This window comes from Ahaetulla prasina, chromosome 3, assembly GCF_028640845.1.
Source record: "Ahaetulla prasina isolate Xishuangbanna chromosome 3, ASM2864084v1, whole genome shotgun sequence".
Lineage (NCBI taxonomy): Eukaryota > Metazoa > Chordata > Lepidosauria > Squamata > Colubridae > Ahaetulla > Ahaetulla prasina.
In genome coordinates, this window is record NC_080541.1 from 230,071,386 (window position 1) to 230,086,152 (window position 14,767).

A 14,767-nucleotide genomic window follows, 5' to 3' on the forward strand; every position below is an offset into this window, starting at 1 on the left:
TCTAGAGGGAAGAATTCAAACATTCGGGCCCTTGTCCTCCTTGTGATTATTTTTCACCTAAAGGCATGGAACAGAAAGTGCTTCCCCTGAGGTGTGTCTGTTCGGAAACCAAACATGAGTCAAGGAAAACAGGAGGACAAGAAAAGGGAAAAAGGCATCTTGTTCTGGGAAGTCGGGGTGGGGGGTGGGGGGTAAGGGGGAGGGGAATTGGGGGGGGTTTGGTAGAGATGGAGTGATGGTTAACGTACAGGGATTATTGAAGATGTATAAATATAATTAATGCAGGGTCGGGTCTGCCCAGTTACCACTTTAGAACGGTGGGGAGGGAGAAAAGAGAGAGTAGGAGGTAGGAAAGAGGAGAAGAGGAAGGAAGAGGGGTAGAAGAGGGAGAAGAGTGGAGGGTGGAGGGAGGAGAGGAGGTAGATAAGAGAAGGAGAGAAGGAGAGGAAGGTCTGGAAAGTAGAAGAAGGTAGAGGGAAGAGTGTTAAAAAGGGGGGTGGTGACTGGGCAAGCCCGACTAATTGTATATAACTGTACATTGGATGAATTATTTGATATGATTGTAAAAATAAAACTTTTTATAAAAAAAAAAAAAAGAAAAGGGAAAAAGGAGCGTTTTCATAGGAGAAGCAGCCTCGCCTTTTGATCAATTTTAATTCTGGCATTTTAATTCTAACGTTTAATTGTGTTTAATTTAATTAGAATTAAATTAGAGTTCACACATTAATTCTAATTAGACAATTTAACTAGAGTTAATATTTGGATTCTAATGTTCCGTTATTCGATATATTGAATATTAGAATTAATACTTTAATCCTAATGTTCTGTTATTCTATTATTCTGGTGTTTGTTTTTAATGTACATGTAGTCCTTGGCTCAGGGGTGCAATGGAGACCAAAATTTCCTTTGCTAAGCGATATAGTTGTTAAGTGAGCTTTGCCCTATCTTACAATCGTTCTTCTCGCTTCACCGTTGTTATGTGAATCACTGCAGTTGTTCAGTTAGAAAGCCGTTTGTTAAGTGAATCCGGCTTCCCCCATGGACTTTGGCTTGTCAAAGGTCACAAAAGGGGATCACGTGACCCCAGGGCATTGCAACCGTCATCAGTATGAGTCAGTTGCCAAGCATGTGAATTTTGATTGTGTCCATGGGGATATTGCAATCGTCATAAGTCAGAGGTGGGTTTCAGCAGGTTCTGACCAGTTCTGGAGAACCGGTAGCGGAAATTTTGAGTAGTTCAGAAAACCAGTAGTAAAAATTCTGACTGCCCCCCCCCATCTATTCTCTGCCTCCCAAGTCCCAGCTGATCGGGAGGGAATGGGGATTTTGCAGTAACTTTCCCCTGGAGTGGGGAGGGAATGGAGTTTTTGCAGTATCCTTCCCCTGCCCTGCCCACCTGGCCACACCCACCAAGCCAGGCCACGCCCACCTGGCCACGCCCACAGAACCGGTAGTAAAAAAAATTGAATCCCACCACTGTCATAGGTGTGAAAAACATTGCCGTTGTAACTCCCAACAGTCACTTAAACAAATTGTTGTACGTTAAAATGGCCTGCACCATTTTATATTTTAATAAGTACCACTATACCACCCTCTTTGAGAGAGATGGGTAGTTCAGAAAAATAGACAAATGCATAGATATGTATATGAAGTCCAGGGGGGTTGGACTAGAAGACCTCCAAGTCCCCTTCAACGTTGTCATCGAGTTACTCAAAAGACCTAGGGGTTCCAGCTCTGGCAGCTTGAGTGGGAAAAGATGAGGCTGGAAGGACATGAGGCTGGAAGGCTTCCAGGGCCCTCACGGAGGTCATTGCAGGCCATTCCCTGTTCCCTGGTTGAACCCTGTCCTGGTTTCCTGGACTCCGCCAGCCTTTGCCCTAAAGACCGGCCACATCAAGGGAAGGGAAGAGGAAGTCCCACTTGGCAGTGGTGGGATTTGGAGGAGCCAACAGCGCCTGATGGACTTCCGAGCTCTTCTTGCTGCTCTCCCAGGCAGATGGCAGGAAGACGGGGCAGAACTGCAGAGTTTGGGGAGGAGAACTTTATCGTGGGGGGTCAAGGCACAACTAGGGAATAGCATCAGTGCTAGAAGGGAGGGGAATTGGCAGAAAGGAGGAGGAGGAGGAGGAGGAGGAGGAAGACTGTGGGGTTCTTGGTGCCCTCTGTGCTTGGGGTTGGGTCTTGCAGACTTTTCATGACCGAACTAGGGATGTTTAAAATGGTGTCAAAATGAGAGTTCAGAACACAAAAGCTGACTAAAAGTAGTCCTCGATTTATGAGAGTTCCTTTAGTGACCATCCAAAGTTACAACGCCCCTGGAAAAAAATGACTTATAGTCAGTGGTGGGATTCAAATAATTTAACAACCGGTTCTCTGCCCTTACGACCAGCTGGGTAGGCATGGCTGGGTGGTCATGTGACCGTGTAGGCGTGGCCAACTCAACGTCACTCACGTCGATGGGCGCTTTGCCTTAGCTGTTACAATGTAATAAGGGTTAACCCAAGAGGCAGTTTCTGTAAGCAGGGCAATAAAGATGAGGCTAGAAACACCACCAGAATGTTTCCTTCCTTACAGGATTAGCCCTGGAAAGTGGGAAAAAACAAAATGAGATTTCTTCCAACCACCGGTTCTCCAACTGCTTAGAAAGTTAACAACCGGTTCTCCCGAATAAGTGCGAACTGGTTGAATCCCACCACTGCTTATAGTGTATCCTTACACTTACAACCTTTGCTGCATCCCTACAATCATTTGACCAAAATTGGGGTTCAAGACAACCAGCCTTTATTTAGGAGGGTTGCAGAGTCCTGGGTCATACGGTCACTGTTTGTGGCCTTCCCAGCTGGCTTCCATCAAGGGGGGGAAGCAGGATATCTTTACTGACTGTGTGATTCACTTAACAACTGCAATGATTTGCTTAATAACTGTGGCAAAAAAAAAAAAGCTCGTAATATCAGGCCTGATTCACTTAATGCCTTGCTTACCTGTGGAAATTCTGGTCCAGTTGTGGTCATACACTGAAGACTACCTGCAGCTCCTTGTTCTTTGACCAGTTTTCTGGAGGGATCCCTCATGTTTGGGAGCATATTTTCCTAGGTTGCCCCTCCATCCCCTTCCGTTCTGCCTCGTGAACAGAAAACCATCTCTTCTTAGTGGCAAGGATGGGTCATCATCAGAAGGTCTAAAGGACATTGTCAAAAAAAAAGTTCAAGCTGGAAGCCACAAGGATGTGATGGAGTCTCCACCGTCAGAGTTTCAATGGCATCATTTTAGCTGCCATCTTGACTTTTTTAACCTGCCCTGTGGACATCCCTGGGTTATCTTTTCCTTCTGGGGCCAGACTGAAGGCTACATATTATCCCTTTGTCCAAGTGTCCAAGGACAACTGAAGTCCGACTGACTTTCAAAACTCCATGGAGAACCTCAAGGGATGATCTCAATCAACCTTGACAACATGATGTTATTTGTCATATCAGGAGTCTGAGAAGAAGCTGCCCTCCCCTCCTTACGCAAGCCAATGAACCAACCACACACAGTTTTACTTCAAGGGGATTACTGATAAACTAATCAATTCCCATTATCCTCACCTTCCTGAAGCCTTTCTCCGCTGCTGATAAGAGAAAATATCTCTGTTTTGCCTGACAGCAAAGAATGAGCAAGCTCTATTTTCAGGAGAAGGCATCTGTCTTTCTTCATTCTTTGCTTCAAGGTGGTTTCTTTCAGGTTGGCCTTCCTCCGTGGGGCGTCCTTGGGATGTGGGCTGGATTGCCAGCTCCCGTGATACTCACCCTGGGGGAGGGGTGTGTGGATGGCCAGTGTTCTGGAAGACCAGCCCTTCAGGGAAGGTGGGCACAGAGGTTCTGCAGAAGTTCTCTTGTGACAGGGCTTCCTGCATCTGAGCTTCCTCTTTTTCAACAGAGGACTCTACGTACATGGAGAACAATGAGGACCGGGTTGAGTATGTCTTGACCCAACAAGGCCTGATCTACCAAGGATCGAAGGACTACATCATCTCCATCCCATGGAACTTTGGACAGGTGAGCTGTTCTCTTGTCCCACTGTGGGTGGGACTGCGTCTCCCAAAGGATATCTGTCAGCCCCACTAGGTCAGGTCCCTTCCATTAAACATGGCCACCAGATAGGACCACACTTTCTTTTTTTTTATTGTTTTTTTTTTCAAAAAAGTTTTATTTTAACATTCTTATCCAATAACATATCCAATAACATATTTAATGTACCCTCATATACAATTAATCGGGTCTGCCCGGTCACCACCCCCTTCCTTTTCCTTTTACTCTCCTTCTCTACCTTCTTCTACTTTCCATAACCATCCTCCCCCTCTCTTATCTACATCCTCTCCTCTTTCCTCCTACTCCTTTCTTCTCCCTCTTCCCCTCTTCCTTCCTTTCCTCCTCCTCCTCTTCTCTTTCCTCCTTCTCTCTTCTACTCCTTCTTTCCCTTCATTCTAAAGTAGTAGCCAGGCAGGGTAGGACCACACTTTCTGTGGTGGCCAGTCTCTTCTCAAGATCTGAAGCTTCCATAAAGACCTGGATTTTCTTCCAGGGACAAGGCTAGGAGTAAAGAGAACACCAAATGTGCATGCAGATGTGTTGTTGATGGGATGCCGTATGTGATGTTGTTGTGGGGTTTTCTGGATTTTGTTTATTTTGATTTTGTGAATGATGCGGGGAAGTCACCTAGGACTGTTGTGCATGAGAGAAATAGCCTTATAAGCATTCTAAATCAATCAATCTATCTATCAATATTTTAGGGATGGTCAAAAACCCCTTATGTATCTTCTCACCCATCTTGAAAGTTGACTATTTCATTTTGGTGTCATTTAGTTGAGGGGTGGTGAGGGGAAGGAGTAGAAGGGGTGTCGGTCTATCTCTCTATAATCTGTTGCTATAGATAGATAGATAGATAGATAGATAGATAGATAGATAGATAGATAGATAGATAGATGGATGGATGGATGGATGGATGGATGGATGGATGGATGGATGGATGGATGGATGGATGGATGGATGGATAGATAGATAGATAGATAGATAGATAGATAGATAGATAGATAGATAGATAGATAGATAGATAGAAAGAAAGAAAGAATTTTTTATTGGTCAAGTGTGATTGGACACACAAGGAATTTGTCTTTGGTGGCTATGCTCTCAGTGTTCATAAAAAAAAAAGATACAGTGATCAAGAATCATAAGATACTACACTTAATGAGGATATTTATTATAACTGGATATCTATCTGTCTGTCTGTCTGTCTATCTATCACTTATCTCTAGCTATCCATCCATCCATCCAATTTCTCTATCTCATCTAACTATCCCACCCACCCATCCATCATCTCTCTCTCTTTTTTAATTTTTTTTTATTTTATTTTAATACAAACACTTCAACTTTCATTAAACAGTGTGTCATCTGGCTACAAATATTTTGGGCAACAACAATTAAAATTTACAGCCATATTTAATATTTTATCTATTCTTAATGCTAATACCTAACATGCTTAGTATTATAACAATCCTCTTCTTAGCTTATTTAACTTTATTAAAACGTTTTCCATATTTCACTTCTCTGCTTTTTTTTCTAATTTTCATATTTGTTCTCTAACCATTGATAGAATAACTCCCATTTACAATAATAATCAGAATCTTCCTTTTCTTTAATTGCGAGTGTTAATCTATTTATTTCTAATATCTATTATCGTCTTAATAACATTCTCATCTATCATCTCATTCTCTTTCATCTCAATCATCAATCTATCATATCTATCCATCTCTCCTTCTCTCCCTCCCTCCCTCCCTCTTTCGCTCTCTCTCTCTCTCTCTCTCTCTCTCGTATTCTGGGTGGTGTACAAATAGACATAAAAACTATATATAAATATTGTAATAAAAATACTTAAAAACAAGAATAAAATAATGAAAACTCACCATTAAAAAAAAAAGGCCAGGCAGAGGCTTTCAGGGTACTAACCAAGCCCCTGCGCACCTCACACAAGGCTGCAGAGCCAGGTTTTCACTCCTTTTGAGAAGGCCAGGTGAGTTGGGGACGAGGGTGAAATCCAGCAGATTCTGGAGAATGGTAGCAGAAATTTTGAGCAGTTCAGAGAACCGGCAAATACCACCTTTGGCTGGCCCCAGAGTGGGGTGGGAATGGAGATTTTGCAGTATCCTTCCCCTGCCAGGCCCATCAAGCCACGCCCACCAAGCCAGACCATGCCCACCAAGCCACACCCACAGAACCAGTAGTGAAAAAAATTGGATTTCACCACTGGTCAGGAACCCCCTCACCTCTAATGGGGGGAATATTCCACAGGGCAGGGGCGACGGCAGAGAAGGCTCTCTTCCTGGATCCCCCCCCGAGTCTAAGTTTTTGAAGTGAGGGGGTCTGTAACATGCCCTCCCTGCCTGACCGGATGAGACGAGCTGATGTAATGGGACAAAAATGGCCCCCTAGATAGCCTGGTGCCATGCCATGGAGCGGGAGTCTCCAACCTTGGTAACTTTAAGACCTGTGGAATTCTGGGAGTTGAAGTCCACAGGTCTTAAAGTTGCCAAGATTGGAGACCCCTGCCATGGAGGGCTTTATAGGTCATAGCCAGCACCTTGAAGTGGACCTGGAAGCAATCTGGCACCCAATATAGTTTACGGAGCAGGTGGCTTATATTTGTTCTTCTCTGGGCTCACTTGCGTGGCTACATTCTGCACCAGCGGAAGCTTCCAGATACTCTTCAAGGGTAGCCCCACGTAGAGTGTGTTGCAGTAGCCAAGGCAGGAGATGACCAGGGCAAATCATGTGAAGCAGAAAAAAGATTCACCATTGCCTCGATTCCATTTCCAGGGAGTCCTTCTGTTCAGGAATCGCAGCGTTCCTGAATGCTCATTTCTCAAAACAAATTTATTTATTTGTAAAATGTATTGGCCGTCCATCTTACCGCAGGGCAGCTTTGTTAAAAAAAAAATATGAAGGCACCACTGCGTACCACAACACACAACCCTATTTTTAAACATTCACAACGAGGAAAGTCATTTAAAAATATATTTGGGTTTCCTTTTTGGGGGAGGGAAGAACATGTTGGTGGCATCTTGGCACCTAAGTAACCAACCAACCCAGCGATCCGTTGGGGAATTTGGCCATTTGTCAACACTGTCTCCAGGTTTCCACAAATGCTTGGTGGTGTTGACACTTTGCAGTGAACCTGACTAGAGCTCAGCAGCATTAGGAGTGTTCCAGAGGAGTGCCAACCCATCGTTCAAAAGCAGCCAAACGGGAATAGACAGGCAAGGGGAGAGACATGGCATGATTCCCAAAGATAGTTCTCAACAGCTTCCCAGGTTTGGGAGGTGATCCAGATCTCCAAGTTAGGAATCAGCTTGAAGACCAGGAAGATGTTGTGGGGATGGAGGAAGGACTTGGCTTGAAAAGACTCTGCTGTCCTCTTGCCCAAAGTCCAGTTGTACTCAGGGACTGGAGGAGGGGTCTCCAAACTTGGCAACTTTAAAACACCTGGACTTCAACTATCAGAATTTTCTTAGCCAGCAGTTTGGGGAGTTGAAGTCTACAGGTCTTAAAGATGCCAAGGTTGGCCATTTCTGGACTAGAGCAGGGGTCTCCAAACTTGGCAACTTTAAAACATGTGGACTTCAACTCCCAGAATTTCCCAGCCAGCATGGCTGCCTGGGGAATTCTTTTAGAATGAATGAGCTGGGGGGACCTTGGAGGTCTTCTAATCCAGCCTCTCTCTCAAGCAGGAGAAGCTATACTATTTCAGATAACTGACTGTCTAGGTGGAGTTTCTAGAGGCAAGTTGTTCCACTGGTTAATTGTCCTCATTGTTAGGAAGTTCCTCCTTAATTTTAGGTTGCTTCTCTCCTTGATGAGTTTCCATCCATCGTCCTAGATGAAGGCACTATGGAAAACAAGTTGACCTCCTCTTCTTAGTAGCAGCCCCTCAAATACTGGACTACTGCTATCATGTCTCCCCTAACCCTTCTTTTCTCTAGACTGGCCATACCCAGTTCCCGCAACCGTTCTTCATATGTTTTCGTCTCGAGGCCTTTGATCATCTTAGTTGCTCTTCTTTGCACTTTTTCCAAAGTCTCAGAATCTTTTTTGTAATGTGGGGACCAAAACTGGCTGCAGCGTTCCAGGTGTGGCCTTACTAAGGCTTTATAAAGCGGGACTAAGACTTCACGTGATCTTGATTCTATGCCTCTGTTTATTCTGGGAATTGAATTCTGGGAGTTGAAGTTTTACAGTTGCTACAGTTAACCATCCCTGGTCATATCTACTCTGCCTACAGTGGTAGATGTAGCAGAAAAAAACAAGGTTGTCAGAACGAGTCTATAACATTGATTGTTACGCTGTTTCAATCCTTTCACTATTGTTCACTTGTGCAGTATCCTGAGTTGTTGGGAGTAAGTGGTATATAAATTTAAGGGGCCGTGATAGCTCAGGCTGTTAGAAGCCTGTTATTAGAACACAGCAGCCTGCAATTACTGCAGGTTCGAGCCCGGCCCGAGGTTGACTCAGCCTTCCATCCTTTATAAGGTAGGTAAAATGAGGACCCAGATTGTTGGGGGGGCAATAAGTTGACTTTGTAAATATATACAAATAGAATGAGACTATTGCCTTACACACTGTAAGCCGCCCTGAGTCTTCGGAGAAGGGCGGGATATAAATGTAAATTAAAAAAGAAATTAATTCTGTGTCAGCCACATGTTCGGACTGGATTTCTTCTGATTTTTGTATTTTCTGATTTTTGTATTTTGGGATCTTCTCTAGCTCTTCTCTCCTATTCTGCTGTCTCTAGGTGGCTGCCACGTCCACCATCCAGATTTTTTGTCATTCTTACTGACAATTGTTAAGCCTGAGGTGCTTTATGTGGCAGGTGCCTATCTGTTTGAGTTCTACAATCCCAGAATAATTTAGCTTCTTCATTTTCTACAACTTTCTCTGATTTATGGCCGCACCAGTTCTTGCTTGCAAGCAAAGGATATTTCTTTCAGATCTTCCAGTGCACCATTGTTGCTATTTTGTCATGCCGTTGTTTGCAGTCAGCTTGGGTGATCTCCTAACAGCTACTAATCAGGCGGTCCATTTTTTCTTTGACTTCTTTGCAAAGACAGCATTATGCTGTCTGTTGCTGTCTTCTCAATTTCTGGCTTTGTATATATTTGTTGCTTGCTCCTGGGGAGGAGGGCTGTGGCAAATCTAGACAGCGTACTAAAAAGCAGAGACCTCACCCTGCCAACAAAAGTGCGTATAGTCAAGGCTAGGGTTTTCCCAGTTGTAATGTATGGCTGTGAAACTTGGACCATAAGGAAGGCTGAGCGCCAAAGAATTGAGGCCTTTGAACTATGATGCTGGAGAAGACTCCTTGGACTGCAAGGCGATCCAACCAGTCAGTCCTAGAGGAGATCAACCCTGACTGCTCTTTAGAAGGCCAGATCCTGAAGAGGAAACTGAAATACTTTGGCCACCTAATGAGAAGGAAGAACTCACTGGAGAAGAGCCTCATGCTGGGAAAGATTGAGGGCAAACGAAGAAGGGGACGACAGAGAACGAGGTGGCTGGATGGAGTCACTGAAGCAGTAGGCATGAGCTTAAATAGACTCCAGAGGATGGTAGAGGATAGGAAGGCCTGGAGGAAAGTTGTCCATGGGGTTGTGATGGGTTGGACACAACTTTGCAACTAACAACAACATACATTTGTTCTTAGGGCTTGCTCTTGTGCAGCCAAAATTCATCCCACCATCTCTTTCTTCAACTTTCCTGCTCTTTGCCATTGCCAGATCCTGTTAATATCTCTTTTCTCTGCTATTTTTTAAAGTACTGGCCATGTAATGCTTTGATTTCCCATGCCATCTTTCTCTTCATCGTTTCTTCTTTCTTATAGGCCTGTTCAATTTTGCCAGTACTCAGTAGACGCTTCTGTTCAACTAGTTTCCGTGCATCTTTTTCACTACCCTTTGGCTATTCTTCCAATGCCCCTTTTTTTCCTTCTTCAATCGTCTGATGTTCTTGCAACGTTCCACGCCCACCGATTTTGCTTGGTCAGTCGCTGCGAGGATGAAGGGCACGATTCATTGTCATTATTTTTCTGGTCTTCCTAGCCAGGGCTTTTAATTCTGCTTGAGTCCAGTCCACTATTCCAGCTGTGTTTCTAATGACTGGAACTTCCTAAGTATTAATTGCCTTGATGGTATTTCCTCCACTGAGTTTGGACTTTAAGATCTTCTTCGCTCTCTTGATCTAGTCACTTCTAAGCTCTTTCTTGACTTCACTGTGCTTGATGTTGTCAGCTTGAAGGAGGCCCAGGTACAAATATGATCATTTCATCCAGGCTTTTGATGTTATTTCCGTAGGGCATCTTGATTCCTTCAATTTTTACTATTTTTCCCTGTCGGATGGTAAGCATGGCGCATTTGTCCAGTCCAAATTCCATTGCAATATCTTGGCTGCATATACGGACAGTAATAGAATAGCAGAGTGGGAAGAGATCTTGTAGGCCCAAGCAGGAGACCTTACACCATTTCTGACCAATGGCAGCCCAGTCTCTTAACATATATAACATCAGAGTTGGAAGGGACCTTGGAGGCCTTCTAGTCCAACCCCCTGCCCAGGCAGGAAACCCTACACCATCTCAGTCAGATGGTTATCCAACATTTTCTTAAAAATTTCCAGTGTTGGAGCACTCACAACCCCTGCAGGCAAGTCGTTCCACTGATTAACTGTTCTAACTGTCAGGAAATTTCTCCTTAGTTCTAAGTTGCTTCTTTCCTTGATCAGTTTCCACCCATTGCTTCTTGTTCTACCCTCAGGTGCTCTGGAGAACAGCCCAACTCCCACTTCTCTGTGGCAGCCCCTGAGATATTGGAACACTGCTATCATGTCTCCCCTAGTCCTTCTTTTTGTTAAACTAGACATACCCAGTTCCTGCAACCGTTCTTCATATGTTTTATCCTCCAGTCCCCTAATCATCTTTGTTGCTCTTCTCTGCACTCTTTCTAGAGTCTCAACATCTTTTTTACATCGTGGCGACCAAAACTGGATGCAATATTCCAAGTGTGGCCTTACCAAGGCATTATAAAGTGGTACTAGCACTTCACGTGATCTTGATTCTATCCCTCTGTTTATGCAGCCCAGAACTGTGTTGGCTTTTTTAACAGCTGCTGCACACTGCTGGCTCATATCTAGATGGTTATCCTCTAGGACTCCAAGATCCCTCTCACAGGTACTACTATTGAGCAAGGTACCACATATACGGTACTGGTGCATTTTGTTTTTGGCCTAAATGTAGAACCTTACTTTTTCACTGTTGAATTTTATTTTGTTAGATAGCGCCCAATGTTCAAGTCTGTCAAGATCTTTCTGTAACTTGAGCCTATCTTCTGGAGTGTTGGCTATTCCTGCCAGCTTGCTGTCATCTGCAAATTTGATGAGTTCCCCATCTATCTCCTCGTCCAAGTCATTGATGAAGATGTTGAAGAGTACTGGGCCTAAAACAGAGCCTTGGGGTACTCCACTGCATACTTCCTCCATGTGGATGTAGTTCCGTTGAGGACTACACGTTGAGTGCGGTTGGTCAGCCAGTTACGAATCCATCTGGTGGTGGTGCTGTCTAACCCACATTTTTCTACTTTATCTAGTAGTAGGTTATGGTCTACTTTATCAAATGCTTTACTGAAGTCCAAGTAAATTATAACGACAGCATTCCTCTGGTCTACTAATTTTGTCATTTTGTCAAAGAATGCGATAAGATTAGTCTGGCATGATCTGTTTTGACAAACCCATGTTGGCTTTTGGTTATTACTTTGTTTGCTTCTAGGTGTTCGTGATTCGTTGCTTGATTATCTTTTCCAGAATCTTCCCGGTATTGAGGTCAGACTGATAGGTCTGTAGTTTCCTGGATCTGTTTTTTCCTTTTTGAAGATGGGAACTACATCAGCTCTTTTCCAGTCCTCTGGCAGCTCCTGTGCTCCAGGATCTTTGAAAGATATAGTTCAGTGGTTCTGAGATCACGCCTGCCAGTTCCTTCAGAACCTTGGGGTGTAATCCATCCGTCCTGGTGATTTGAACTGCCTAGGGTAGACAGGTGTTCACTTACCATTTTCTTCCCTATTTTAACTTGTGTTTTTAATCTGTTTTTTGTAGTGCTGTTTTTGATAGGTTGGATTGTTTTTTCCTTTTGTGTAAAGACAGATGCAAAATATGAGTTAAGTAGATCTGCTTTCTCCTTGTTGTTTGTCATCTTCTTGCCACTTTCTCCCAGCAATGGGCCAATTGTTTCCTTGACTTTTTTCTTGTTTTTAACATGTTGGAAGAAGCTTTTTATTATTTTTTACTTTTGTCGCTAGCCTTTGTTCATTGTGAGCCTTAGCTTTCCTCACTTCATCTTTACAGGCTCGGGCTATTTGCTGATATTCTGCCTTAGTTATTTGCCCCTCTTTCCACTTTTTATATTTGTCCTTTTTGTCTTTCAATTTGTCAGATAGTTCTTTATGCATCCATGCTGGTTTCTTTTGTGATCTACTATTTTTCTTCTTCATTGGTATTGTGTTAGACTGTGCTTTTATAATCTCACTTTTCAAAATTTCCCAAGCTTCTTGAGTTGTTTTCCCCCTGAGGATTCTCATCCATTGAATCCTTCTCAAGATCTCTCTAAGTTTATTGAAATTAGCTCTCTTAATAAATCACTAGAGATGTACTATGTTCCTTCTTGCTTCAAACGCTCTACCATCATCCCAGTGCCGAAGAAGCCCACCATCAAGGAACTAAATGACTACAGACCAGTTGCTCTAACATCTGTAGTCATGAAAACCTTTGAAAGGCTAGTGCTTTCCTACCTGAAAACCATCACGAATCCGCTTTTAGACCCCTTGCAATTTGCATACCGAGCAAATAGATCAACAGATGATGCTGTTAATATGGCTCTGCACTACATCCTACAACATCTTGAGTCTCCAAAGACCTATGCAAGGGTCCTTTTTGTAGACTTTAGTTCAGCATTCAATACCATCATTCCAGACATTCTTCTAACTAAGCTAAACCAGCTACAGGTACCGGAACAGACTTGTAAGTGGATCACAAGCTTCCTAACAAACAGGAAGCAGCAGGTGAAGCTAAGCAAGATCACATCAAATACCTGTACAATTAGCACAGGGTCCCCCCAGGGCTGTGTGCCCTCCCCACTTCTCTTCTCTCTGTATACCAATGACTGCATCTCCAATGATCCATTTGTTAAGCTACAGAAGTCCACAGATGACACAACAGTGATTGGTCTCATTCGAGACAATGACGAATCCGCATATAGAAGAGGTCGAACGACTAGCCTTGTGGTGCAACCAAAACAATCTGGAACTGAACACACTCAAAACCGTAGAAATGGTGGTAGATTTTAGGAAAAACCCTTCCATACTTCCACCTCTCACAATACTTGACAACACAGTATCAACAGTAGAAACCTTCAAAATTTCTGGGTTCTACCATATCGCAAAATCCCAAATGGGCAGCTAACATCAAAAACATCATTAAAAAAGGACAACAAAGAATGTTCTTTCTGCGACAACTCAGTAAGCTCAAACTGCCCAAGGAGCTGCTGATCCAGTTCTACAGAGGAATTATTGAGTCTGTCATTTGCACCTCTATAACTGTCTGGTTCGGTTCTGCAACCCAACAAGAAAAACACAGACTTCAGAGGATAATTAGAACTGCAGAAAAAATAATTGCTACCAACTTGCCTTCCATTGAGGACCTGGATACTGCACGAATCAAGAAGAGAGCCGTGAAAATATTTGCAGATCCCTCGCATCCTGGACATAAACTGTTTCAACTCCTACCCTCAAACGACGCTATAGAGCACTGCACACCAGAACAACTAGACACAAGAACAGTTTTTTCCCGAAGGCCATCACTCTGCTAAACAAATAATTCCCTCAACACTGTCAGACTATTTACTGAATCTGCACTACTATTAATCGTTTCATAGTTCCCATCACCAATCTCTTTCCACTTATGACTGTATGACTATAACTTGTTGCTGGCAATCCTTATGATTTATATTGATATATTGATCATCAATTGTGTTGTAAATGTTGTACCTTGATGAACGTATCTTTTCTTTTATGTACACTGAGAGCATATGCACCAAGACAAATTCCTTGTGTGTCCAATCACACTTGGCCAATAAAATTCTATTCTATTCTATTCTATTCTATTCTAAAGTCCAAGACTCTAGTTTGACTTTGTTCTACTACTTGTATTTGCTTAATGTTGAATTCCAATATTGCGTGGTCACTTGCCCCCAAGGTTCCTGTAGCTTCAACACCTTCTATCATTTCATCTCTGTTAGTGAGAATTAAGTCCAATATGGCTGATCCCCTTGTCGCCTTCTCTATTTTTTGGGAAACAAAGTTGTCTGCTAGGTTTGTTAGGAACCTGTTGGATCTTCCACTTGGTGCAGAGTTTGTTTCCCAGTTGATGTCAGGGTAGTTAAAATCTCCCATTACTACTGTGATGTGCTTCCTACATACCTTAGTTAGCTGACTAGCAAAAAGTTCATCTACTTCCTCTGTTTGGTTGGGTGGCCTATAGTATAGACCTATGGCAATATCGTTTTTCACCCCTTTTATATTGACCCAAATACATTCAAGATGATTTTCATCATTGTTGTGCTCTATTTCTGTAGAGATGTAGTTATTTCTTATATATAGTGCAACTCCACCTCCTCTTTTATTTGGTCTATTTCTTTTAAATAA

At 43.2% G+C, this 14,767-nt stretch overlaps 1 protein-coding gene across 1 annotated transcript in view; it reads left to right on the forward strand.

Moving 5' to 3' along the window:
* Positions 1-14,767, forward strand: part of TGM2 (transglutaminase 2) — an 86,273-nt gene that overhangs the window by 26,466 nt on the left and 45,040 nt on the right. The window contains exon 4 of the mRNA XM_058177180.1: positions 3,916-4,034. Within this exon, the coding sequence (XP_058033163.1) occupies positions 3,916-4,034 (119 nt within the window). The remainder of the gene's footprint in view (positions 1-3,915; positions 4,035-14,767) is intronic.